The sequence below is a fragment of the Puma concolor genome, chromosome C2, assembly GCF_028749965.1.
Source record: "Puma concolor isolate L17-30 chromosome C2, mPumCon1.1.hap2, whole genome shotgun sequence".
NCBI classification, from domain to species: domain Eukaryota; kingdom Metazoa; phylum Chordata; class Mammalia; order Carnivora; family Felidae; genus Puma; species Puma concolor.
The window spans coordinates 78,696,579-78,723,562 of record NC_141675.1 but is presented as its reverse complement, the minus strand read 5'-3'; the positions used below and the strand labels follow the sequence as shown (position 1 = coordinate 78,723,562).

Genomic DNA, 26,984 nt, shown 5'->3' with positions numbered 1-26,984 from the left:
GTAGTATGTAATTATATAAAGACTTTTCTTGTTCTGGTGACAGAGACAGTGCATGGTGGCCACATAAAATTATGAAATGCTAGGGATACCTGGATGGCTCAGTCAGTTAAGCGTCTGACTCGGTTTTGGCTCAGGTCATGATTTCACAGTTGGTGGGTTCAAGCCCCACGTTGGACTCTGCACTGACAGTGTAGAGCCTGCTTGGGATTCTCTTTCTCCCCCTCCCTCTCTGCCCCTCCTGAATATACTCTCTCTAAATATAAATAAATAAATAAACTTGAAAAAATCCGTCTATTCTTAAAAAAAAAAAAGATTATGAAATACCTAGGTTAGGATGCTACCTATAGCTGTGTTCAGGAATGAAATGGTTGCTTAAGAAGGCAAGTGAGGTTGAAATCTGGCCCAGCCTCTAATCACCAAGTTTTTCACTCCATTAAGGGGCTGAATATACCAGAGGAATGTGGCACAGTTTTTAAAACCAGTTGCCCAAGCATGCTATCATTCAGGTCTCTCTTTTCTACTTATGATAATGGCATCTCTGTGCCAGCCCTGACCCTGCCCAGCAACTAATTATAAGTCTTAACTCTGGAGTCAGACAGTCCTAGATGTGGATTCTGGCCTTCTTGCTTATTTGCTGTTAACCTTATCCGTCTAAGCCTTGGTTTTCTTATCTATAAAATGGGGGTATATCTCCCTTTGTGTGGTTGTGGTGTTTGTTCAGGTAGCAACTGAATACCACCTACCTTTACAGATCTTTAGCAACTTTATTATAGAGGCATAATTTACATACAGTAAAATGCACATACATTAAGTATACATTTTCATAGGTCCTGACATTGTAAACCAGTGACCAGAGAGGTAACCTGTGTGTTTTTTATACTCTCCAGGAAGTGTACCAGGCCCTGTGAGAGTTAGAAAGTAGTATAAAGGATAGTTAATCTGGTTAGCCCCTTGATTAGGTTAGGCTTGGGATATATGTACTCAGAGCCCCATACTTCGTCTTCCTAACACACATCACACTGTCACCCTCCTAGGCTGTAAAGCTACTTGAAGGCAAAGACCTTCTACCTTGTTTCCTGATGTACCCCCACCACCTAGAAGTGTCTAGGCACTTTGTAAGCACTAGTTAAAATACAAATGAGGGGCGCCTGGGTGGCGCAGTCGGTTAAGCGTCTGACTTCAGCCAGGTCACGATCTCACGGTCTGTGAGTTCGAGCCCCGCGTCAGGCTCTGGGCTGATGGCTCAGAGCCTGGAGCCTGTTTCCAATTCTGTGTCTCCCTATCTCTCTGCCCCTCCCCTGTTCATGCTCTGTCTCTCTCTGTCTCAAAAATAAATAAACGTTGAAAAAAAAATTTTTAAAAAGAAAAAAAATACAAATGAATAAACGCGTAAAATTAACAATGAATATCATGTTGAGCTTGTATCAAACAAAATTTATACTCATTCATTTAGAGGAGACCCAGATCAACCTTATGAGTTAGGGGAAAGCCCTGCAGCAAAGGTTGCATTTAAAAGGGGTCAGATTTCAGTAAGATGTAGGAAAAATTCAGAGCTAAGAAATGAGTAAAGATAAAGACTTGCCTAGGGCCCATAGGGCATGTGTCATGGTAGGGTTAAACATTATTATCAATCTTCTGATTTTCATTGAGCATCTGCACCACCAGATTTCTGGGCAGGGCTCTGGGATTAGAAGATGATCACAGCAGCTGCATGGAAAAGTGCTCCCTCTCACCAACAGCCAGTTACTAATAGAGGTATAAGCCACATGCATTCAAAAGGGCAAAGACCTCGACTTCAGACTTCTGATGTCTCTCCCTTTATTTCAATTTTTTTTTCTTTTTAATGTTTATTTTTGAGAGAGAGAGAGAGACAGAGCAAGCGGGGAAGGGGCAGAGAGAGAGGGACACACCGAAACTGAAGCAGGCTCCAGGCTGAGCTGTCAGCATAGAGACCCGCTCTGGGTCCGAACCCACGAATGGTGAGATCATGACCTGAATCTAAGTACATGCTTAACCGACTGAGCCACCCAGGCGCCCCTCCCCCTTTATTTTTTTTAAAGTTTATTTATTTTGAGAGAGAGAGCGCTCAAATAGGGGAGGAGCAGAGAGAGAGGGGAAAGAGAAAATCCCAAGCAGGCTACACACTCAGCTTGCAGCCCAATGTGGGGTTCGACAGTTCTCACGAACTGAGATGATGATTTGAGCTGAAACCGAGAGTCCCGGAGGCTTAACGGACTGAGCCGCCCAGGCGTCCCGCTGTCTCCCTTTTAAGCACAAAGTTTGCCAGGCAACCACCAAGGTGGAGTTACAGGGCAGGATAATCAGGGTGCCCTCTTCTGGCCAGGGACCGACTCCACCCTCCCCAATCCCCCTCTTTCCTTGGGGTGAAGTAGGTTGCAGGCCAAATTGTGTCCAGGCAGAAACGTCAGTGAGACGCCCCAGGACTACCGATCAAGTCCACGGTGCGGTAGAGGAAAACGGGACTCCCGAGGCCCTCCGCGGACCGCAGGCCCTGGGCAGGCCCACGCCCCGTCAGGCCCCTCCCCGCCCACGTTCGCAGAGCATGCCGGGGCCGCCGTGCCCGCGGCTCCTCCCGCCTGGGTCGCCGTGATTCCCTTGCCCTGCAGCCTCCAGTCCGAGGAATGCACGGGGACGGCGTGGAACTTAATCTACACCTCTTTGTCACTCTTGCCCCAGTCTGTGCGACCCCCAAAGCGTGTCACCTGTGCAAATAAAACGGGGTAGAAGTTAAGGGCCCCGTGGGCGCGGAGCGCGCGCGGCGAGCCGGAAGTGACGCGCTCAGTGCCCGCGTATTCCCGCCCTGCCCTTCGCCGGCTGTTCCGTGGCGGGAACCCGGGCGACCGTGCTGACGGCGGCTACTGTAAGTGTCACCCGGTCTGGCGGCTCCGGGCCTCCGAGGCCTGATGGTCTCACATTGGGGAACGGAGCTAGAATTTCGCGGCCACCTCGCCCCTTCCCTGTCCCCGGGAGCCCCGGGGACGACCCTGCGGCATCCTTGCTCCGGAGACGAGCGGCTGAGAGGCCCAGGCAGTGCCCAGGAGCAGGCGAGCCAGGGATAACGGGCGACCGGCCGGAGAAATTGCAAGGGTGGCCTTCGCTCTCCTCACCTCCTGCGCCCTTGATGCCCCTGTGATGTCTTCCCCCGTCGCTCCAGTTCGCAGAATGGTAGCTCAGTACAGCATCTTTCAGAGCCCTGCTTTGGCTTGTAGTACTGTTTAGTAATTGCTGCAGCCTGTGGCAGGGATGGAGGGAATAATCCAGTAACGCTAAAAAATCCAGTAATGCAGGTTTTAACCATTTTTACCGAGTGTTTACTCATATGCCAAGCATAGAGGTATGTGTACACAGAAGTATGCTTTTTCTGTGTATTTCTTTAAAAAAAAAGATTAAATTGACATACGATATTAGTTTCAGGTGTACCACAGTGCTTAAACGTTTGTATACCTTGAGAAACTATTGACTACATTCCCTGTGCTGTAGGTTACATCCCGTGGTTCAATTTATTTTATAACTGGAAGTTTGTGCTTCTTAATCCCCTTCATTCATTCTGCCCTCTCCCTTCTGACAAGCACCAGTCTGTTCGCTGAGTCTGGGTTTTGTTTTGTTTTGTTTAGATTCCTCATGTAAGTGAAATCATGCAGTATTTGGCTTTCTTTTGTCTTTGGTTAGAACATCCGCAAGGTCTGTCCGTGTTGCCACAAATGGCAAGATTTTTTTTTCTTGTTTATGGCTGAGTAACATCATGTGTGTGTATCACATCATCTTTATCCATTTATCCACTGATGAACACTTGAATTGTTTCCATATCTTGGCTGTTATAAATAATGCTGCATTGAACATAGGGGCGCATAGATCTTTTTGAATACCCAATAGTGGAATTGCTGGATCATATGATACCTCTGTTTTCTAATACTTTGAGGAAACTCCATACTGGTTTTCATAGTGTCTGCACCAATTTAATTCCCACCAACAGGGAATTAAAGGGCCAACAGCCCTCGCTGGCACAATTCTTTTATTTACCTTTTATTCTTTTATTAACTGCCTTATGGAATCGGCCTTAGCTCCTTTTACAGAAGGGGAAGCTGAGTCTCATAAATGGTAATTCAGTCACCAAATACTATGGAGCATCTATCATGTACTAGTTACTGCTCTAGGCCCTGAGCGAGAGCAGTGAAAAAAACAGAATTTTTGGGCAAGCTAACAATGCTCTCTTATCCCTAAAACAGCCTTCTGCTGCCTGTAAGAAAGTATATCTGAATGTTAATAGTGGTTATCTTCTGGGTGAGATTTTTGCATGACTTTTTAGAACAATTCATGCTTTCCCACTTTGTTTTGATTTCTTCAGATGAGCATGTTACTAAGCAAAAGAACTGTTTCCATTTTAACAACAAATTCCCAGACCCGACCCTCCCCACAAAACAGTCTCTTCAGAGTCAGCGGTAGTCGTTGGCTCTGCCACTAAAACAGATCTTTGAGTAGAGCTCTAGGCCCAAGAAAAGAAATGAAAGTTCTCATTTGTGGTCCCAACTCCTCACTGCTAAGTCCGTCCCTGGGTCTGAGCTAAAGCTAGGCCCCTGACAGAAATGGAAGAGACTATAGAGGCCCATGCATAGTTTGGCCATTAATGACATCATATTTGTCAAAAAGTGTGGAATTCAAAATTTTTCATTCATAAATTTATCTTTGTTCTGTAACTCTCTCAGTATAAATAAATTCTAAGTGTCCTAAGCACTTCGGCCAGTTTTATGGTCCCTTTAGTTCTCAGCACAATACATTTAGAGGATGCTAGGTCATGAGGTGATGTCCTTTATTTGGTAAGTAATTATTGGAATATTTTGCACAAGGTTAAGCGTGCTTTCACGCCGTATGTCCTCATAATGATTTCGAAAGAGCTTTTCCTTTTCTGTCTTGCACCTGGTCAGGGTGAAGTAACCATGCAGGCTTTTCTAAAAGGCACATCTGTCAGTACTAAACCACCACCGAAGGATCGAGTAGCTGCCACAGCTGGAAGCAGTGGAGAGAACAAGAAAGCCAAACCTGTTCCGTGGGTGGAAAAATAGTAAGAATGCTTGTGGTTTTGTGGAAATAGTTAATATATTACGTCTCTAACCAGTTTTGATCACTTTTTTTTTTTTTTTTTTTTTAACTTACGGGGAGAGGGATGATTTGCTTTGTTTAGATGTCCTTAAGAATCACCCAATTAGTTAAGTCATAGAGCCCTGCAGCTGAAACTACTGTAGAATGATCTAGTTTAATTACTTTATAGATGAACTAAGGTCTTGTGTATAACTCAGGTCTGTGGTTTAGGGATTGAGATACAGCAGAAGAAAACAGTTTCTAGAAGGTGACCGTAAGGTCTTGTCAGGAGTTCCATTTAAATCCAAATAATCTGTTCCCCCTTTCATTGCTGACAGGTGGACATTGTTGAGTTTTTGCTTATGCATTTTGGCAAAAACGCTTGAGGTGGCGCTTAAATTTAAATCAGCTAAGTGATATTATGACAAGTTGTTATAACCCTTGGTGTTATAATAATATAGCCTCAATTATTACCAAAAGTTTGTGGATTACTTATAGGTCAAATAAGATCCTCCCGTGTTTTATTTGCTACCAATGATGGTTTTTAAAATGGGAGATTTCACATTCGAATCTAGATTTTTAATTTAAAAAATATACCGGAGGGGGGGAAACCTAGGTTTTCAGCTTCTCAGGGGATTAGACAGCACTAGATGCAGATTCTCACTTGACACCATGAGACCTGAGTACTGCTTCTCGTTCTGGCAAGGTCATATGTTCTTCAATTCGCCATCGTTCTTCTGTTTTCTCTTGCCTTACACTCTGCCCTCTTTACTCTTGCTTTCTCCCTGGCCTCTGCAGGTATTTGCATATGAAACCCTGGTGTATAACATACACTGGTCTCCCTAGAAAGCATTATCTGACATAAAATTCCCACCCAGCATTGACCTGATTAATTAGAAATGTATAAATCAAGGAAGAGCTTTTAGCCAACTAACTAAGTACAGTACCTAATCTTAGGGTTAGGAGTATAACTTTGTTCCAGTTTCTCTTAAAATCACTACTGATGTAAAATGAAAATTGTATGTTGTTATACTTCATTTTGGTTAAACTTGTTATTTTGTTAGCCCTCAGTCATGTGAATAGGTATGTATTTTCTGCACAGTTAGGTGATGGATGAAATTGGTATTAACCAATTAACTATGTTAACTTTGTATTAACTATATTAACCAAAATAGTTGCTTATTCTGGGTTGCTAAGTAGGTCTTTCTTTTCAGCTTAAGTGCGTGATCTTATCAAAATACATTATGTTCTAGGCCATTGTTTACTTTAAATTTTTAACCAGTGGACATTTGTGGTGTAATAAAGCAAAATATTTTTACTTAATTGTTGTAAGTACTCTAGATGCAAGCAATGCATGTAAAAGGAAAAGTGATTTCACTCCTTCAGTATATATTAGCTTAAGGTAAATACAAATGGGGCTTCAACCTACTTCCAATTATGACAGTTTCCCATTTTATCACCAATATGTAAGAATTATCATTGGTATTTTAGCAAAAGGAACACTTAAGACATTACTGTGGCTATTATACTAAATAATCTCTGGGGTTTTTTTCCAGTCGCCCAAAATGTGTGGATGAAGTCGCTTTCCAGGAAGAAGTGGTTGCAGTACTGAAAAAGTCTTTAGAAGGAGCTGATGTGAGTAGCAAATGATGTGTCACGTCATTGGGAGATTGAAGATTTAATTTACTTACCCTCTTCCTTCCTTTTATAATTGCCTGCTCCCCTAAAATACTAGTTGTACATACAGTATGCCCTTGATAACTATTTGTACAGTGGATGATTGGTTCAAATATTGATTGAGCATCTCCCATTCTGTCCTGTGGCATTGTTATGTAATACTCAAGTGGAGACCATTGAACGAGACACGCTAGGTTCTTTGGCTCATGAGCTTTTATTTTGGTGGAGGGTGACAGAGAATAAATCTGCAAGCCAAATAAATAAGAGAATTATAGATAATTGTGCTCTGAAGAAGAGTTAGAGATTCTTTGAAACTCTAATTGCTCACCTAATGTTAGGATTTGGTTTGAACTACAACATAAAAAACATGAGTATTTCTGCTTATAGCATTGTGTCTCCTGCTGTGATATGTGAGATTTAAAAAAACTCTTTATGGATGTGAGGGTGATCTGGCTGTAATATCTGTCACCCCATTGATGGCCAGGGTTGATTTGGCTGATCTGGCTGGCTAGGCGGGTGTCCCCTTCCTCCCTCACCGCTCCATGTGTGTCCCTCCTGAAGCTGCACGCTCGGTTGAAGAGGACAACCTTCCCCGATAGAGGAGGACTGTTCTTTGGTCAAGGGTGTACGAGTAGCTGCGCTCCCCTGCCGAAATCTCCAAACAAGCTCTCAAGGTCCATTTGTAGGAGAATATAGGGTAGTCAAGTTTCCAAAACTCCAGACACATCCAAATGAGGTGCTGCATGTGGCAGTCTGCCTTTCTTAAAAAACAAAAAAAACCCAAAAAACCTTTGAATGACTTGCATCTTAGGTTATTCAGGGGCAAGATAACTCCGTAAGAAGAATTAGCAGTTTAAAGTTGTGTTATGAAGTGCTTTAAGAACTCAGTAAAAGAAGGGGAAAAGTTGCAGATGAAAGTGGGATGTGGTTTTTACTTTTTTTCCCGAGGAAGAGTTGCTTCCTTCCTCTCTGCCTGGGTACTTTGGATTAGAGGTTCTTTTGGCTTTTGCTGCCATTATTCTCTTCCTGGAATTATACTAGAGTAGTACATATTTTGAAAGAAGTTCTATTTCTCAAACTATTTAAAATCTTTGCCAGTTTTTGTTTTGATTTGATCTTGACACAAATGTCTTTACCTTTTAATTTTGGTGTATACAGTTTCTTTTTAATTAAAAAAAATTTTTTTAATGTTTATTCATTTTTGAGAGACAGAGCGTGAGTGGGGGAGGGGCAGAGAGAGAGGGAGACACAGAATCCAAAGCAGGTCCCAGGCTCTGGGCTTGAACCTGCACACTGTGAGATCATGGCCTGAGCTGAAGTCGGATGCTGAACTGACTAAGCCACTCAGATGCCCCTGGTGTATAAAATTTTAATTGTATAGTAATAACTACACAGAATGCAGGACAAGATATATTTTAATTGGTAGTATTCTCAACTCTTTAGGCATATGTAGTGGGATTATGATCCAGTTCTTGACTTTATACCATCTGTCTTATAAGGCTGAATTAAGAAGTTTCTTTTTTAAACCCTTGTTTAATATTTTATGTTTGTTTTCAGACCAAGTTTTAGAAAACTTAAAGATGAAATATTTTTTTAATAAATGCTTTTATGTTTATTTATTTTTGAGAGAGAGTGCAAGTGGGAAGGGAAAGAGAGGGAGATACAGAATTCGAAGCAGTCTCCAGACTGAGCTATCAGCACAAGCCCAATGTGGGGCTCGAACTCACGGACCATGAGATTATGACCTGAACTCAAGCCAGACACTTAACACTGAGCCACCCAGGTGTCCCAAGGTGAAATAATTTTTAAATTCTATAGAGTAAAGAAAAACAATCCATACCTTCATTTACTTTAGTGTATGTGCTGCTGAAGTGAGTACTCGCTCCTTCATTTAGATTAAAAGTTATTAAAGTAGAATTATAATAGATGTTTTTCAGACTTTTTTTTTTCAGTTTATGTATTTATTTTGAGAAAGAGTATGCAGGAGAGGGGCAGAGAGATAGAGGGAGAGAGATAATCACAAGCAGGATCCACACCGTTAGCACAGAGCCCCATGTAAAGCTCAGACTCAGAAACTGTGAGATCGTGACCTGAGCCGAAATCAAGAGTCGGTTGCTTAACCGACTATGCCGCCCAGGCACCTCCAGAAATCAATTTTAAGCCTTAATATTCCACATACAGTTCTTGAACGCACCATATATATCACCGTTATGTAATGTAAGGCTTAATAACTTTGCCATGTTTCAAAGAATTTAAGTTATTGTATGTGATAGTTACATGGATGAATTACTATAAATATTGAAGCATGCATGAATCAAAATAATAGTAATGACCTTAAAGGGGCACCTGGGTGGCTCAGTTGGTTGAGCATCCAACTCTTGATTTCTGCTCAGGTCATGATCTCATGGTTCATAGAATTGAGTCTTGTGTCAGGCTCTGCACTGACAGCACGGAGTCTGCTTGAGATTCTTTTGCATGAGCGCATGCACTCTCTCTCAAAAATAAATAAACATTTAAAAAAATAGTTACAATCTTAAAGACGAAGAAGCCCAGGAATATTTTTTTAATAAAATTGACATACCCAAGTTGACTAGCCCAGAGCTACTAGAAGGAACGCAATAATAAGGATTAGAGTGGAAATAAGTAAAATAGAGACTAAAACAAAAACAGTAGAAAAGATCAGTGAAACCAAGAGCTGGTTCTTTGAAAAGATAAACAAAATTGATAGACCTTTAGCCAGACTCCTCAAGAAAAAGACAAGACTCAAAATCAGAAATGAAAGAATAGAGATACCAAATGACACCACAGAAATACAAAGAATTATAAGAGAACATGATGGAAAAGTATATACCAACAGATTGGACAACCTAGAAGAAATAGATAAATTCTAAAAACATATAATCTTCCAAAACTGAATCAGGAAGAAATAGAAAATCTGAATAAACCAGTTACTAGTAATGAAGTTGAATTGGTAATCCCAAAACTCCCAGCAGACAAAACTCCAGGACCAGATGACTTCATAGGTGAATTCAACTAAACATTTAAAGAAGAGGTAATACCTATTCTTCTCAAACTAATCAAAAAAGTAGAAGAGGAAGGAAGACTACCAAATTTGTTCTATGAGGCTAGTATTTTCCTGATTCCAAAAGTGGTTAAAATGCTTAGAAGGTTTTGGTGTTTGTTTTTAAGTAGTGAAACTCATAGCTTGTGTCTTAAGCTATGTTACTAACGTGACAGTAGCAGTCTTCAGTCTATACATTTGTACATCGGTTTATTTATTTGACACATGTTGAGTACAGTACAAGATGCTGAGAACACAGATATGAAGAGAACAAATAAAGTTCTTGACCTTCTTACGCTTACCATCTAGTGAGGTAGACCGGTATTTTACAATCAAACCCAATCACTAAGTAACAACTGTAAGTTACTGTATATAAATAAATAATTACAAAGTGCGTTAAGGGCAAAGACTGATGAGAGAGTAACACAAGAGTTCCACTTTAGACTGGGTGGTCAGGGAAGGCTTCTGACTTGTAATGCAGTAAGAGTTGGCTAAACAGAAAAAAACAGACCCTACCTAGCTCATGGGGGAAGCATAGGCCATAAAGTGCTTAGTTGTTAGAATTCACTGTAAGTTGGAGCCTAGAAGGTGAGAGAGGTGGTGAGCAGATCTTGGATGTCCTTGTAGGTATAGGTTGATTTTTGTTTGTCTGGTTTTGTTTTTCTAAGTAGAGTGTGAAGTCAGTGAATAGTTTTTAAGTGGCAAGCAGAGTGGCATCTGATTTGGGTGAAGAATGGATGGGAAGGCCGAGGGTTAGACAAGAGTGGAAACACATGAACTGTGCTGCCTAGTTTCCTATGTGCGGTGATTTCTGTATGTGAAAGGACGTACTGAAGAATGCAGTTTTGTAACAGCTCATTAGATTTTTGTAGATTTATCAGTCTGTACCACAGACTGTGTGCTCGATATGAGCCAAGCTAACAAGATTTAAGGTATACAAAAAGATAACTAGTGATTTAGTTTAATCCTTTCTTCCTCTAATTAATTCTCCCTGATATATTGGGCATCCCTACACAGTATATAATCATGGTATAGAGTACTACCTTGCACTTAATAAATGGTTTTTTGTTTGTTTGTTTTTCTCCTACTCTTGGAACATTATCGAGAGCCCTGATGAGTCTTTTTCATTCCTTTTTCCTCAGTATTAGCCAAATCCAGGTTCTCCTTTGGTCCATTTCCTCTTTGAAGCAACTGACATGTTTATAAAATATAAAATCTTGCCCAATCCTGAGCAAAGGGGTGGGATAGGGCACTGAAAGAAGCCCGAGATTCCAGTTTTGGGGTGCCTAGCTGGCTCAGTTGGTGGAGGGTGAGACTCTTGATCTCAGGGTTGGTTGTGAGTTTAAGCCCCACGCTGAGTGTAGAGATTACTTAAGAAATGTAATCTTTAGGGGCGCCTGGGTGGCGCAGTCGGTTAAGCGTCCGACTTCAGCCAGGTCACGATCTCGCGGTCCGTGAGTTCGAGCCCCGCGTCGGGCTCTGGGCTGATGGCTCAGAGCCTGGAGCCTGTTTCCGATTCTGTGTCTCCCTCTCTCTCTGCCCCCTCCCCCGTTCATGCTCTGTCTCTCTCTGTCCCAAAAATAAATAAACGTTGAAAAAAAAAAAAAAATTTAAAAAAAAAGAAATGTAATCTTTAAAAAAAAAAAAAAAGTTCCTAATTCCAGCTTTGAAAGCTTCACTTAAGTATATTGGGAATAGAGCAGTCATAAATATGGATTCAGCTTAAGATATTAGACATTTTGGAAGAAAGTACAGTATTACCTGAAAAATGAAAAAGCAGGATTTACAACTGCTAATACTGTGATACTGGTTATATGAAGAAATATTTGTATTCAGATATGTGCACTATTAGGGAAGTCATTGCACTGTTCCATAGACATTTTCAGTCATCATTTTCATCTATTTGTGCCAGAATACAGTTTTTAAAAAATAAAATTTAACTTCTACAGCTCCCTAATCTCTTGTTTTATGGGCCACCTGGAACTGGAAAAACATCCACTATTCTGGCAGCAGCTAGAGAGCTTTTTGGGTAAGTTCAAATCTCTCTCTTTAAAAAGGCCTTGACACCAAAAATCTCTGCTTTTCTTTCTCTAAAAATTTATATTTGGTTTCTCTGCATGGTTATTGGCTTTGTTTTTATTTCTGTATTTTTTATTAATTCAGCGGGCCCATTTCAAGTTCTTCCCCTCCAATAAATAAGCTTGGCTACATCTTTTGTAATCTTCATTTTGAACCTTATTCAGATGCTGGAATGTACTACAACACAGTAGCGTCATGATTTTTCATCACTTGAACTTTTTCGTTATGATTTTTGGAGCCCAGAGGACCTATCCTATCTTTCTTCAATCATGCCAATACTCACCTCAGTCTTTTAATGGTGTGTTCGCATTTATGTCCTTGTGTGATAGAATCTGCTGTGTCTGATGCTACTGACCCACACCACCCCTTCCAGAGTTTCTTCTGGCTCGGGCCTTTCCAGCGTTGCCTCTGGAGTAACTAGGCCAGCTCCTTGCCCTTAAGTATCTTGAGTGAGCACAGTATGTGGTAGTTGATGCAGTAGGAGTCCAGGAATACCAGAAAATCTGTGAGCCAGTTTCTTAGATTCTTCTTTCTGGATTGACTGTCTTGGCTTAGCCAACCATTTTAGAGCAGCCCTTGGATTTCTCCACAATTTTTGTATCAAGCATAAGGTCAAAGGGTACATCTGAAATCCTACACGTAAAAATAATCAGATGCCTCTGAAAGCACCAAATATGTAGAGATAATTAGTTCTATGTGAACTAATGTGAAGGAACTATGTGAAATGTGAAAGAAGAAAAATGGGGAAGCTGCTGTGAACCTAATATTTTATTTATTTGACAGCAACTTTTGTTTCTCAAGGAAATTATAAAAGTTCTTTTGGATTATTCCACAACTCCAGTCCAAACTGAACCGGCCGTAGCAATGTAGTCATAATGAACTTAAGTACTTTATTAGTTTTTTGAGAGGTCAATCCAAATTATATAACTTTTAAAATATCCTCTTAAAAATAATGTCCTTATAGAACTAAAAGAACTTTAATTATGAATTCCACATTTCATAGTATAGGTAGTTTTAAAATAGAAAATATATACACAGAGCTTTGTGTGTTTATGCCCAAAGAAAAATGCCTAGGATCTCATGCTGTTTAGGAAAAATAAAAAGAAGACTAAATCCCAACTCTTTTTTAATTAAAAAATATGTGTATAATGAAAAAGGGGAACCCATTTTCAAAACACTGGTGTGGCAGGGTGTTTTAATTGTTCTTTTAATTTTCTTCTGATTTCTCAGATGGTCCTATGGTGAGCTACTTTTTTTTTAATATTTATTTTCGAGAGAGAGAATTTGAGAGCGAGCACACGTGAGCAGGGGAGGGGCAGGGGACAGAAGTTCTGAAGTGCACTTCTGTGCTGACAGCAGAAGCCCAATGCAGGGCTCAAATTCACAAACCAAACCATGAGATCATGACCTGAGCTGAAGTTGGACACTTAACCGACTAAGTCACCCAGGCACCCCTGGTGAACTACCTTTAAGAATTTTTTTAAAAACTCACTTAAGAAAAACTTCATGTATTAATTCAGTAATAGCCCTGATAAAAAGCCACCTTATGGAAATAATCGAAAATATGCTCTATTGCAGCAGTATTTAAAATTGAACATATTTAAAACTATCTAGATGTCCAACAATAAGCAAATGGTACAGTCATAGGATAGAACATCATAAAGCTTTTAAAATGGTATTTATGGGGCGCCTGGGTGGCTCAGTCAGTTAAGCGTCCGACTTCCTCAGGTCATGATCTTGCGGTCAGTTAGTTCGAGCCCCACGTTAGGCTCTGTGCTGAGAGCTCAGAGCCTGGAGCCTGCTTTGAATTCTATCTCCCTCTCTCTCTGCCCCTCCCCAGCTCACGCTCTATTCTCTGTCTCAAAAGATGAATAAACGTTAAAAAAAAATTTTTTTAATGATATTTACGGTGGTTCTGATGACATGGCAAGATGTTCATGATATAATCCTAAGTGAAAAATTGATTTAAAATGTTATAAATTATGTGATACCATCTTTTTTTTTTTTCCCATCTGCTTTTTAAACTGCATGGAAAAAAACCTATGTCTATGCAAAAGAAAAAATACAAAAGTGATTGTGTGCCTTCTATCTATAGTGTTTACTAGGTGGGTTTTAAACTACTTCAAAATGTGCCATTTTTAAAATGTAGTTTAAACCTTGGTTATTTATATGCTGTATGATGTTTCATATTTGTTTCATTTTGACATAGGCCTGAGTTGTTTCGATTGAGAGTTCTTGAATTAAATGCATCTGATGAACGTGGAATACAGGTTGTTAGAGAAAAAGTGAAGAATTTTGCTCAATTAACTGTGTCAGGAAGTCGTTCAGAGTAAGTAAGCTCACTTTCCCTTCTTCATCCCATGTCATTGCACGTAAAATACTTCTCTGCCAAATGTCCAACTCCTTTTTCTTTTTTAATTTTTTTAAAAATTTTTCTTATGTTTATTTTTGAGACAGAACATGAAAGGGGAGGGTCAGAGAGAGGGAGACACAGAATATGAAGCAGGCACCAGGCTCCGAGCTGTCAGCACAGAGCCCGACACGGGGCTGGAACTCACGGACCGTGAGATCATGACCTGAGCTGAAGTCGGATGCCTAACCGACTGAGCCACCCAGGTGCCCCTTCTTTTTTAATTTTTTTTAATGTTTATTTTTGAGAGAGAGCACAAGTGGGGGAGGGGCAGAGAGAGAAGGAGACACAGAATCTGAAGTAGGCTCCAGGCTCTGAGCTGTCAGCACAAAGCCCAATGTGGGGCTCCAACTCAAGGACCGTGAGATCATGACCTGAGCTGAAGTCGGAAGCTTAACCGACTGAGCCACCCAGGCACCCCTGTCCAACTCCTTGGATCATATCTCTTTTTAAGATTTTATTTTTTTAAGTAATCTCTACACCCTGTAGGGCTCGAACTTATAACTCCAAGATTGAGTTATATTCTCTGCTGACTGAGCCAGCCAGGTGCCCAATTATCTAAATTATTTAAACCCACCAAGTGACCTTTCTATTATAATAACTAATTTTAAATTGTTTACTGTCAAGAGTTTTTAACTGATGTTTTGTCTAAGGAGTATTAATCAAATTTGATAGTTTGGTGGTACACTCATAATAAAAAATCCAGATTTTTGTTATTGTGTTATTTGAAAAAAATTTCAGGTATCTTAAGCTTCAGTGTATATTTCATACTTAGGGTGACCATATAAGTTCTTGTCCAAACTCAGACACTTTTAGACTAAAAGAGGAGGTATTATTAATAATTTAAATAGGACTGCCCTGAGTTAAACAGTGATGTTTAGTCAGCTACTTATACTGCTTAGATGGCAAAGTACCAAGATAAAATTTTTGGAAGCTGGCATATATTTAAATTTGTATCTGAGCATATTTAAGAATTTGTAGAAAGTGATTTTTGATATCTACCTTGGCCTGACAATGCATATAAATCCTGTATTTGATAAGGGACTTAGATCAAAAATATATAAAGAACTCTTACATTTTAATGATAAAAAGAAAACCCAGTTTAAAAGGCAAAGGAACTGAATAGACCTTACACTAAAGAAGATACAGTAGTTCTCCCCCCGCGCCCCCCCCATTATATATTGTTTCTGTGGTTTCAGTTGCCTGCACTCAGCTGAAGTACAGAAACAAATGATCTACCTTCTGACATAATCCTCAGAAGGTCATTAGTAGCCTGACATCACTTCATCTCATCACATAGGCATTTTACCATCTCACATGATCACAAGAAGGGCTAGTACAGTCTCATAAGATATTCTGAGACCATGTTCACATAAATTTTATTACACTGTAATTGTAATTGTTCTATTTCATTATTAATTACATTATTGTTCATCTTTTCCTATGCCTGATTTATAAATTGAACTTTTTCATAGGTAAGTATATAGGAGGTATGTGTGAATAGGAAAATACATGGTATATATATTTGTATGCCGTTTGGTGTACTGTCCCGGGCTTCAGGCATCCAGCGGGGTCTTGGAATGTACTCCCTGTGGATAAGGGGGGACTACTATACAAATGGCCAGTAAGCATGCTCATCAACATCATTAGCCACAGAGAAAAGCAAATGGAAACCATGATGAGATACCACTTTACACATACTTGGATGGTTGTTATCAAAAAGAAAATAATTCATATTGGTAAGAATGTTAAGAAATTGGAACCCTTATACTTTGCTGACTATAATGTAAAATGGTACAAACATTTTGAAAGTACTTTGGCGGGTCCTTTAAAAGTTAAACATAGAGTTACCAGATGACCCAGCAATTCCAATCCTAGGTATATACCCACAAGAAATGAAAAAAAAAGTCTGTTCAAAACATGTACAAAAATGTTCATAGCAGTATTATTTATAATAGTCAAAACATGGAAAAATCCAAATATCCATTAACTTATGAATGACTGAATAAACTGTGGTATATCCCTTTGCCATATTATTTAGCCATAAAAAGGAATGAAGTAATGATGCAACAAAATGAATGAACCTTGAAAGCATGCTAAGTGAAAGAAGCCAATCACAAAAGACAACATATTATTCCATTTATATGAAATGTCTAGAATATGCACATCTGTGGAGAAAGTAGAGATCCATGATTGCCTATGGCTGGGAGAGTTGGGAGAAGTGACTCCTAGTGGGCATGGGGTTTTTTTGGGGGACCATGAGAATATTCTAAAAGTAGATTGTGGTGGTGATATGTGAATTATAACTCCTTTTTCTCTGAATCAGTGGGAAGCCATGTCCACCTTTTAAGATTGTGATTCTGGATGAAGCAGATTCTATGACCTCGGCTGCTCAGGCAGCTTTACGACGTACTATGGAGAAGGAGTCTAAAACCACCCGATTCTGTCTCATCTGTAATTATGTCAGTCGGTATGTGTATTGCCCTGAAGAGAGATGCTAGGCAGCCTTATTTTGATAACTCCAATTAGGGAGAAAAAAACTTTAAATGTTTCAAGGCTACAGTAATTTCTCCTCTATCACATCTTGATTTGTTCTTGATAAAAAGGTCTGTGGGGGGAAATTCTTTAGATACTGACTTTCTTTTCCCCAATATTTTACAGAATAATTGAACCTCTGACCTCTAGATGTTCTAAATTCCGCTTCAAACCACTGTCAGATAAAATTCAACAGCAGCGATTACTAGACATTGCTGATAAAGAACATGTCAAAATTAGCAATGAGGTAATTCCTAATTATTGCAATTACTAATTCCTTTGATGAATTCATGTAAAGAGGTCCTGAAAGCATCAAATGTGTTGCTTTAATTTCTGATACCTTTAGGCAAAGTTAAGCTAAAAGAGTGACAGTTGGAATGTCGAGGAATTATATAGCTTCAGCATTCTTGTTACTATTAGAAGTTTATTATATTTCAGAGACCCAGAACTGGGGCAGATTTCATATACCTGATACAAATTCTGCAAAAAAATCTCTGCATAATGACAAGATTTTAATGTCCTAGCTAATGTTTCACTTCAGGAGAAATTTGGTGATGAAATTCAGGTACAGAAAGAGACTATAAAGGCCTAATTCATTTTAACAGAATTTAACCATAATTTGAATCGTTTTTGCTTCATGTATTAAATAGAAAATAGGATTCGAAGTGTGGAACATCTCTGTCTCTGCAAATTTCTTTCAGAGGCGAAAGATCTATATCCTTTTATTGGACTGATGCTGTCTTCATGAATTCTGCCGTTTTATAGGACTGATAATATTCCCCTAAAAATGAAAATACATTTTTCCCCATTAACTCTAGGCTAAAACATAGTGTTTTTCCCCTTTCCTTTATTAAAGCCAAAAGTCATAATTGGCTGTCCATCACTGGTAAAAAAAAAAAAAAAAAAAAAAAAAAAAAAAAAATTTTTTTTTCCTAGGGAATAGCTTATCTTGTTAAAGTGTCAGAAGGAGACTTAAGAAAAGCTATTACATTTCTTCAAAGTGCTACTCGATTAACAGGTGGAAAGGAGATCACAGAGAAGGTGATCACAGACATTGCTGGGGTAAGATTGAAATTTTTAGTTGGCTTTGTGGCTTTTAGAAAATTTTTGTCAAATATATACAGAATGCTTAATATGTGCTGGTTTGTTCCATTTGGGCAGCTTTAACAAAATACCATAGGCTGAGTGGCTTATAAACAGAATTTCACAATTCTGGAGGCTGGGCAGTCTGAGGTCAAATATATGTATTGAGTATCTGGTGAGAACTAACTTCTTAGTGCCTAGACTCTAGTTTGTGGACTAGACTCACTGCATCCTCCCCTGGCAGAAAGGTCTTTTATAAGGGCACTAATCCCATTCATGGGGGTTTCACCCTCAGGACCTAATCAACCTCCCAACAGCCTCCTACCTTCTTAACATCACAATAGGGATTTTTAATAGGAGTCTTGGGGTTATTAGGTTATAGCATGTGCCAAGTACTGTGCTAGAAACCGTGTAATAAGGGAACAACCTGGAAGCATCACAACACTTCAGGGATGTGGCATTAAAATAGATTTAACAACTGTCCCTGTTCTGACAAATCTCTTCTGGCCAAAAGGTCATACATATATAAAGGAGCAATATCCTACTTACAGAAATCATTTGTCAGGGTTCATCTCTATTAGGATTACTACTGCTACTACTTTTAAAACTTAAGTTCCCAAAGGTATCTTTCAGTGCCCTAATGAAATTGATGGCATTAGTCGCCTTTAATTTTCTGGGTACTTTGGGCCTTCTGAGAGCAGTCTCTTATTAGTGGCATCTTTGTTTGGAAAGGGGCGGGGGGCACTCTCCTTTAAAGTCCCTTTTTTAAAGTACTTGGCTCATTTGAGCCACTGGGGTATGACAAGCAGCCAGTAGGGACAATTTTTAGCTGTTCACCCACTGCCCGCATCAGCTATTCTTGTTTCATCATGGGCTCAAACTTGAAGCTCTCAGGAGCAAAGGAAAGCAAAATGCATCTCCCTGGATATAGAATAGTGACTGGACTAATTTAAGGTGCTCCAACACAGGGTAAAAGGCCAGGGCCATATGGAAAACTCAGCTCCCTAGCTTTCTGGATCATGTGTCTGGAGTTCAGGATAGAAGCCATAAAGGGGCTTTCCAGCTCTACATCCCATGCCACAGGACGTCTTTTTGCATACAATGAACTACCCTACCCAGGCCTGCGAGAAAAGTGGGTTCAGGCATGTTCAGACCCAGAAACCAAACCTTAGAATCTTTTTAGGTAATACCAGCTGAGACCATCGATGGACTATTTGCTGCATGTCAGAGTGGCTCTTTTGACAAACTAGAAGGTGTGGTAAAAGTAAGTCATCACTTCACTCATAACTATGGGGAAGGGAAAACTTAAAAGAATCACCCCAAATGCTGTACTTTCCTGTTGCAGAATTTAATAGATGAGGGCCATGCAGCCACTCAGCTTGTAAATCAACTTCATGATGTGGTTGTAGAAAACGATAACCTTTCCGACAAACAGAAATCCATCATCACAGAAAAACTTGCTGTAAGTAGGCACCTGTTTGCACACTTCAGCAAAATGTGGAACTCCAAGGGAAATTTTACTAACCTTTAATTTTCTTGTAGGAAGTAGACAAGTGCTTAGCGGATGGTGCTGACGAACATCTACAACTGATCAGCCTCTGTGCTACTGTGATGCAGCAGTTAACTCAGAATTGCTGAAATGTTCGTAAGATGTTTAAAACTTACACAAATAAAATAACCAAAACACCTTTAAAGTGAATATACAATTTATTTAACATTCAAACTTCATTAAGACATGTGCAATATGGCAATTTTAATTACTGGGGGTTTAACCCTACCTAGGATATGATTGCTTGCTGGGGCTTAGCAACAGGGTCCAGTTCACACTTAGCACTAATTAAATACTTTATTGAATAAATACAATACCAAACAAAATGCATTCAAATGCTTTCTAAAAAAAAAAAAAAATCAATTTTAAAGGCCTTTCTATTCAGGCTAATGACAAACACAATAAAGGCAGATATGCTAGTTTAACATAATTGGCTGATTTTATACAGCACTTATATCTTTTAGTCCACAAGTATATTATTAAATGATAGAGAACATCTAATACAACCATTTCTACAGAACTAGGAAATAAATTTCTAAGAAAGAAAGATTTTACAGACCCCATCTTTTATACCCAACCCCAACAGTCTAACTCTAAAGAGGATAAAGCCAATGCCTTTCTCCTCACAAGAGCTCACGACTAAAGTCGCTTTGCTATCAAAATCTGTATTTCTGATCCGTTATGAGCATTGAGACAAGATTCAAATATTCCCAAAGAAAGAAGCACAATGCACGTTGTGATCGCCTATTCAGCAACAGCGAGCACTGCATTCAAAACTATCTCATCCCAGGAATTAAATAAGGTCAGCCACATTCATTGGCATTTCCTCCACTGTAGTATTGTAGAAAGTCTCAATGTCACGAAGAATCCTCTTGTCTTCTTCAGTAACAAAGTTTATAGCCACACCTTTCCTCCCAAATCGACCCCCTCTGCCAATTCTGTGTAAGAAAAAAAAAATCAGCAATTAGAATGTTTCTTCTCAAATTCAAATGAACTACTGAACATGATGATCCACTTGTTAACCATCAGCTGCTGTTTACTTAACAAGGTTATAGTTCGTGCTTCTAATTGGAGCACTAGCTGCTAATCAATATCTAGAGAAAAAAATCTTCCTTTGCAGTTAGTGCCAAAAGGATTCAAGGCTTGTCTGGCTGCAAAATGAGATTTTATCAGGTGTCTTGAGCACTACTTTTAAAGCAGATGACAGTATTGTGTTTGGGGTAGTGAAATTAAAGCCCATACCAAAGTGGGCCAGCCAAGAGCAGATGTCAGCCTGGGACAGATGTAAACACCAGGGATAAAACAAAAAGAACAGTTATGTAATCCATTTCGACGCACCTCTGGAACTGTAAACTGTAAATACAAATGCTGCAAGGTTAACTACTGCCTAAAACTCACAACTTTTTCCAGTGGGAAAACAAGTATTTGGTATGGTAACCCAAACTTATCACTGCTTTTTTGCTCAGTTTCACACGTTGTAACTCAAATTACTCAAAACGTGTTTACCTCCAAAACAGCTTTCTACCTTCCTGATAGAAACCAGACAACACAAACCACCTACTAGACTAACATACAAAATGCCTTGGCTGGAGCAACTTAAAATATCAAATAATCATGACAAAAGAAAAACAAATATAAATACCGACTCGCTCTTTATTCAAACAGTGTGCTGTTTCGCTTATGATTCCACGTCCTAAATTACGTCAACGCCGTTTCTGAGCGCCATCTCGTCATCAACTGCTGCTATCGACTCCTGTATTTTTTAAAAAGTCTTTTTTTACATCATATAACAAAGTACAGTTCAATTTACTTAGGGATAAAGCCACTATAACTAAACCAGGGACTGCTCAAATTGCTACCAGACAACACCAAGAAAATCCCAACTACAGAGGAATCATCGAGAAAGCACATGGACACAGGAACTTCACTAAAAACTGAAAAATAAGCTAAGACCAACAGATCTAAACAACCAGATTTGTATGTATTAAGTCCACAATTTGGGCAACATTGACAACTGTTTTCCCACTGTAAGATGACCAATCTTCCCAAGTACAATTTTAGTTACACCTTACCAAGTTGCTAATAAGTCTTTTTACTTCCCTGATTTGAAGTTACCTTTCAAATAAATCAGTCAGTAGAAAAGCCATACATGAATTCCTTTTCCCAATGCAGTCAAGATGCCACCTACTCACCTGTGAATATAGTTTTCACGATTGGTAGGTAGATCATAGTTTATAACCAATGACACTTGTTGCACATCAATCCCACGAGCCTGAAATACAGTAATATAGTGTTCAACTCCAAAAAAAAAACCCCACACAGCTATGGAATGTAGGCCACAAAATAGTAGTGAACTATGTTAAGTGGTATAGCCCACTGTGGAGTGTGGTCTGTTCTTTATTCTCCCAAAGAGCCCAAGCTGGTAAAGGTTATTAAAAAAACCTTCCCCCAAAACAAACTTTTGGTAGATTAAACAGAACAGTAAGAGACTTACCAACAAGTCAGTAGTGATCAGAACGCGGCTTGACCCTGATCGAAATTCCCTCATGATAACATCTCTTTCCTTCTGGTCCATGTCACCATGCTGCAAATTAACAAACCTTAATTCAAGAATCACCAGTCAAACCAATATTTAACTTTACTGACGTGTATGAGACCAAGCGTCCCTGGCTGCTACAGGAGTATAGCAGACAGGTATAGTTAAGAAACAACTTTATTTTGAGCAGGGGGAACGACAACACAGCACTTAACAGCTATATTGTAGTCTAAATCCTGCTTTAATGAAAATACAACACTGTAATTACCACTGCTAGGTTACAACACCTCTTACCAGAGCAGAAACTGTGAAGTCCCTGGCGTGCATTTTCTCAGTGAGCCAGTCCACCTTGCGCCTTGTGTTAAGAAAAATAACAGCCTGAGTAATCGTCAGGGTCTCGTACAAGTCACAAAGTGTATCCAACTTCCATTCCTACAATATTTCAAAGTTAACAGTTATTAAAATCTAGTTTCCAACTCCCATGAGAAATTCATTGTTAGACCTAATACATATAGCACCAAATCTTAAGACAAAGGACACTGGACATTAAGAAAGAGGTCCACCCCAGTCTTTACAATCTAGTGCAGTTATTTTTCTTCTTGTGTGTACTCTGCTAGCATTACTACAGAAACTAAGACAATCTTAGGTTCTGTAATTTTAGCACAGTGCTTATACAAGAAGGTTAAAAAAAAAAAGCTACATCTTAATGTCTAGTAATTAGGTACATTACCTCTCTTTCAACATTAATATAAAACTGTTTGATTCCTTCAAGGGTCAATTCTTCCTTTTTCACCAGAATTCGAATTGGATCTCTCATGAATTTTTTGGTCACTTCCAACACATCAGTTGGCATTGTGGCAGAAAGCAACACAACCTTAAAAAGACCATGCTTATGTTACTGCACAAATAACACTTTCACAACACTCAAAAAACAGACCAGCCTCACTATGAAACTGTGGTACAGTTCTACACCAATTGCTTTAAGGGAAAAAACCAACACTTCAATTGTACTGCAACCTGCATTAACCAAAGTCCCAACTACTATAGGAGAGGGAGTAAAATTAAAGCTCACCTGAATACTCGTATTTAATTTTTGGAAAATCTCATAGATTTGATCCTTAAACCCTCGGCTCAACATTTCATCTGCCTCATCCAAAACAAACATTTTGATCCATTTTGGAGCTGACAAAGACAAAGCCATACATATTATCAGCTCTAGATCGGTAAGAATAGGATTGCAAATTTTAATTTGTAATAGCAAAAACAAATTATATTCAATCAACAATACTTACAAAGGTATCTTCTGTTTAACATATCAAACACTCTTCCTGGTGTACCAACAACAATGTGTGGTGCTTCAGCCTGCAGTTTTTGCATTTCATTCCGAACATTGGTTCCACCAATGCAGGCATGACAAGTTGCTCCCATATAGTCTCCAAGGGCCAGAATTACCTTTTGGATCTAAAAGCCAATACCCTTAGTTATTATGCAGCAGAACTATAGGCTGTGACTAAAATTCCAAAGCACAATGGCAAATATCTGGTCTGCAAATAGCTTCTATGCATGCACAGCACTTAACTACTTCCAAGCTTAAAATGCAGACTGATCTAACAGCTTCCTGATAAAATTCCCTTAAGGTGTCTTCCTTATGCCTTGTCAAACTGGGAATCTTGTTGCCCCAGATACCAGCTATGTTAATTAAAAGATCTGAGTTCAATCATTTCCTACATTGCTCTTCATTGTGTAGGAAGGGGTAAATAGTGGAACAGTGGAATGATCTCTGCAATTACATCTAGGACAACACGTGGATACTTAAGTTTTCCCCGAGTACTGGAATTTGTCATTTTGACCTTAATAAAGCCTAGTTTTATTAGCAAGGTTTTACTTCAAAGCCAATATAGCAGTGAGCTTTGAAAACATAGCATGCAACAGATGCATCACAAACTACTGAGACAGTCAAAGAACATGTCACTGCAGTTTTCATGTTGCACAACTGCATTCAAACTTCAAAATGGGAACAGACCTAGTCCACCCTGAAAAGAACACTTTGGTTTCTCAAACCTCTTACACAACCTTGCAAACCATACCTGCACACCCAGTTCCTATGTTGAACTTTCAACAACTCCCTGCATGCATGGGCAATTAAAAGGAGGGCTCTAATAGGACCGATTTACACTAAGTTTTAAATTCTTCACAGTTGTGAAACCTGAAACCTATGCAACACGCAAGCAGTTTTTTTGAACTACACTATCAATACCTGTTGAGCCAGTTCTCTGGTGGGGGCCAATACTAGTGCTTGGGTCTCCTTGAACTCAATCTCCAACTGTTGCAGGATGGAAATAGCAAATGTGGCTGTCTTGCCAGTACCTGACTGAGCTTGAGCAATCACATCATACCCTAAAAAAAGTAGGATACATATTTACCGATCCCACATCAAACCGCCACTTCTAGTTCACACCATGTATTCCGTTTGGAACATTAATTATGCCCAAATCATCAAGTGATCAGCAATGAGCATTCTCTTCATTTCAGGTCAGTCCCGAAAGATGATTGCCATCATTTCACTTTAAGGAATACAAACAGGTGCTAGTTCCCCAGAAGTTATTTTCCCTTTTATGGTCCAGGTCTATGTAGAACAGTTAATTCATTTCTATCAAGTACTAACTAGTTCTTTTACCTTTAATACAAGGAATAATAGCTCTCTGCTGAATAGCTGAAGGCTTCTCAAAACCGTAAGCATAGATGCCCCGAAGAAGAGACTCCTTTAAATTCATATCGTCAAAGTTATCAACAATCTCATTCCAGTTGCTCTGTAAGTTACATAGAAAAAAGACCGAGTAAGTGGGATGAACAAGCTCACCTTTCCACCGTTTCAAAATCCACACACATTCCTTACCTCGATGACACCATCGGGGTCCATTCCCTCTGGGCCTCCATGTTCTCTGCCGACGAGAATACTGCAGTTAGAGAACTTCCCTTTCCCACGTCTTCTCAGGGGCACACCAAGGGACAGCCCTAGTCTAGGCGGCCTCCTCGGGCTACCCTCCCCTGCACGTGTACACTCTCTAAAGCACAAGAGGGCCCGTGCGCGCCAGTCCGAAGGCCGAGAATAAGGGACGCCCGGAAAGGCCCCACGGACGGCGGCCCTTCCCCCCCAGGCCCGACCGCCGGGCGCTGCCGTCTCGGCGGCAGACCGTCTCGCGAGAGCTCCACGCGCTGAGCTCCGCCCCTTACACTGCGCAAGCCGGGGTGATTGACGCGGGCCGAGGCCTGGCAAGAGCTGTGCCAACGGTTCGCAGGGACCCCGTTGCCGGCGCGGTCCCAGCCGCCTTGTGGTGGTGACGAGCGGGCGCCGCTGCCACCCTTCCCCCCACCCCACCCAAAGTCGAGCACTACAACTCGCGCCACCCGCCGCCAATAAAGCTTTCGGCCCGTTACAGTGTACCGACTGCGGACTGCGCCACCCCTTTAAACGTGGCCCCGTGGCAGGGAAACCGGCCGCGGTTTCAAAGCGTCTTCGGGGGGACAGAGGACACCCTCCAACACCACTCGGTTTTTGTACCCTAGTCACCCCACAACCCAGGCCCTACCCATCATGGAAGCTTCTCGAAGGGCAGGGGGGTACTGCACCCCAAGGAAACGCCCATGAACCCAGAGCTCCCTGCCCCACGCCGTCCATTACACTGTCCGCTCGCGTCATATGACCTTCACCACAAACTACCACCACCGAGAAAGCGCCATACCTGTTATAATCGGCGGAGCCACCAGACATGATCCGAAGAAACACTCAGCGCCCGACTGGAAAGACAGCGGTACCGCGCCACCCGTTTTTTATAGGCTCGCGGCCGGAACCCGTTTTCTGCGGAGGAATTTTCTTGTCGCCCTTCGGTCATCCACCAAATTGTGATCCTGGGGTCCTTACCTCAGAAAATATCCTAAGCAAGTGGGTGGGAAAATCCAAATTTAGTGATTTCTGGATCTTACAGGGCCGCTGGAAATCCCAGGACCTTGGGGGAAGGTTGGGACTCTTTGCCTTGCGGCGGAAGAATATTGCAGCAAGGGGTGGCCAAACCAAGCTCCCGGCCCGCCCCGCTCCTACGGGGTTTCCGCGTCCCTGAAGCAGAGACGGCCGGGGGAGCCGACCGGGACCGGGAGGCGGAAGCCTGGCGCGGTTGCGTGCTGGGCAGCCGGCGTTTCCCCGCGGGCCAGTGGGGCCGAGCTCGCCGTCCGCCGCCGGCGCTCGGGGCCCGCGACTGGGGCACGGCCCCGCTCTGCACCTGGGGGGGGTGGGGAGGAGGGGTTCGGATTCTTCCGCCGCCTCCCGCCGCTGTTTAACTCGACCGTGAAGAGCCTTCTGGCTGCTAGCTGAGCGCTGAACATCTATTCAGATCTTAAAAGTGTGAAACTTCCTGCGAGGGAAGATGTCGGCCACCCAGCTCGTCCCAGAAAACCCGGTGCACCGGAGTACATTGTGCCAAGCGGGAAAAAACTGTATAATGTCATTTACAAATGTCTCTGGAGTAGGCAACTCTGTTCTCATGTTGCCTCTGGTCTTCTCTCGTTCTCTTTTTAAAATAACAGTAATTTTAACGTGTGAGGAATGCCCGATAAAATCACTGAACTTTTGCAAATGCTTAACAGCTAAGGAACGAGTAATTTTCCTGTGATGCAGGAATGTAAATGGACGCTTCCGGCAGCTACAGCTCCGTGCCCCTTGGGGACTAGATAGATTTTTGATTCTAGTCTATGTTGGTCTTTTTGTTTTTTTTCAAAAGGCTTTGAACTCTAGTTGTTTAATACCCAATGCATGTTGATTTAATGGAAAGTGAGAGCAGTACAACCCTTGCTGCTTAAATAAACTGCTTGATTCTTTAAGCCCCAGAGATTTTCAACCGTAGCCCTAACCCAGGCCTGTTAAAAAAAAAAAAAAAAAAAATCAATGTATTTAGTCATTTAA

General features: G+C 40.7%; 2 protein-coding genes and 4 non-coding genes across 11 annotated transcripts; 1 reads left to right on the top strand and 5 right to left on the bottom strand.

Annotated features, from left to right (window-relative positions):
• Positions 1–2,569: 2,569 nt before the first annotated feature.
• Positions 2,570–19,875, top strand: RFC4 (replication factor C subunit 4). 4 transcript variants are annotated; one of them, XM_086674943.1, is made up of 11 exons: positions 2,570–2,881; positions 4,944–5,080; positions 6,654–6,732; positions 11,785–11,864; positions 14,124–14,243; positions 16,651–16,794; positions 16,986–17,106; positions 17,796–17,921; positions 19,126–19,206; positions 19,288–19,404; positions 19,485–19,875. In XM_086674943.1, exons 2-11 carry the CDS (start codon positions 4,956–4,958, stop codon positions 19,578–19,580), a joined length of 1,089 nt encoding a protein of 362 aa, XP_086531069.1. In that variant the 5' UTR covers positions 2,570–2,881; positions 4,944–4,955; the 3' UTR covers positions 19,581–19,875. The 4 variants fall into 4 exon arrangements, with proteins under 4 accessions (XP_086531069.1, XP_086531067.1, XP_086531068.1 ...); XM_086674941.1 differs by lacking the exon at positions 2,570–2,881 and adding an exon at positions 2,913–3,186; XM_086674942.1 differs by lacking the exon at positions 2,570–2,881 and adding an exon at positions 3,236–3,355.
• On the bottom strand, positions 19,631–25,909 carry EIF4A2 (eukaryotic translation initiation factor 4A2). 3 transcript variants are annotated; one of them, XR_015240180.1, is made up of 12 exons: positions 25,771–25,909; positions 24,924–24,969; positions 24,705–24,837; positions 24,285–24,424; positions 23,320–23,488; positions 23,100–23,209; positions 22,758–22,901; positions 22,322–22,459; positions 21,986–22,075; positions 21,684–21,763; positions 21,134–21,244; positions 20,289–20,429 (listed from the first exon to the last, which is right to left on the bottom strand). XR_015240180.1 is itself a non-coding variant. In XM_025913053.2 (11 exons), the coding sequence occupies exons 1-11, from the start codon at positions 25,797–25,799 to the stop codon at positions 20,285–20,287; spliced, it is 1,224 nt and encodes a 407-aa protein (XP_025768838.1). In that variant the 5' UTR covers positions 25,800–25,901; the 3' UTR covers positions 19,631–20,284. The 3 variants fall into 3 exon arrangements, 1 of the variants encoding a protein (XP_025768838.1); XR_015240181.1 differs by having other exon boundaries at positions 21,138–21,244; XM_025913053.2 differs by lacking the exon at positions 21,134–21,244 and having other exon boundaries at positions 19,631–20,429; positions 25,771–25,901.
• On the bottom strand, positions 21,820–21,959 carry LOC112850596 (small nucleolar RNA SNORA4). The gene has a single exon (XR_003222702.1). It is a non-coding gene; the product is annotated as a small nucleolar RNA SNORA4 (small nucleolar RNA).
• LOC112850587 (small nucleolar RNA SNORA63) lies at positions 22,138–22,269 on the bottom strand. The gene has a single exon (XR_003222694.1). It is a non-coding gene; the product is annotated as a small nucleolar RNA SNORA63 (small nucleolar RNA).
• LOC112850618 (small nucleolar RNA SNORA81) lies at positions 22,535–22,710 on the bottom strand. Its single transcript, XR_003222720.1, has one exon. It is a non-coding gene; the product is annotated as a small nucleolar RNA SNORA81 (small nucleolar RNA).
• Positions 24,526–24,594, bottom strand: LOC112850623 (small nucleolar RNA SNORD2). The gene has a single exon (XR_003222725.1). It is a non-coding gene; the product is annotated as a small nucleolar RNA SNORD2 (small nucleolar RNA).
• Positions 25,910–26,984: the final 1,075 nt, after the last annotated feature.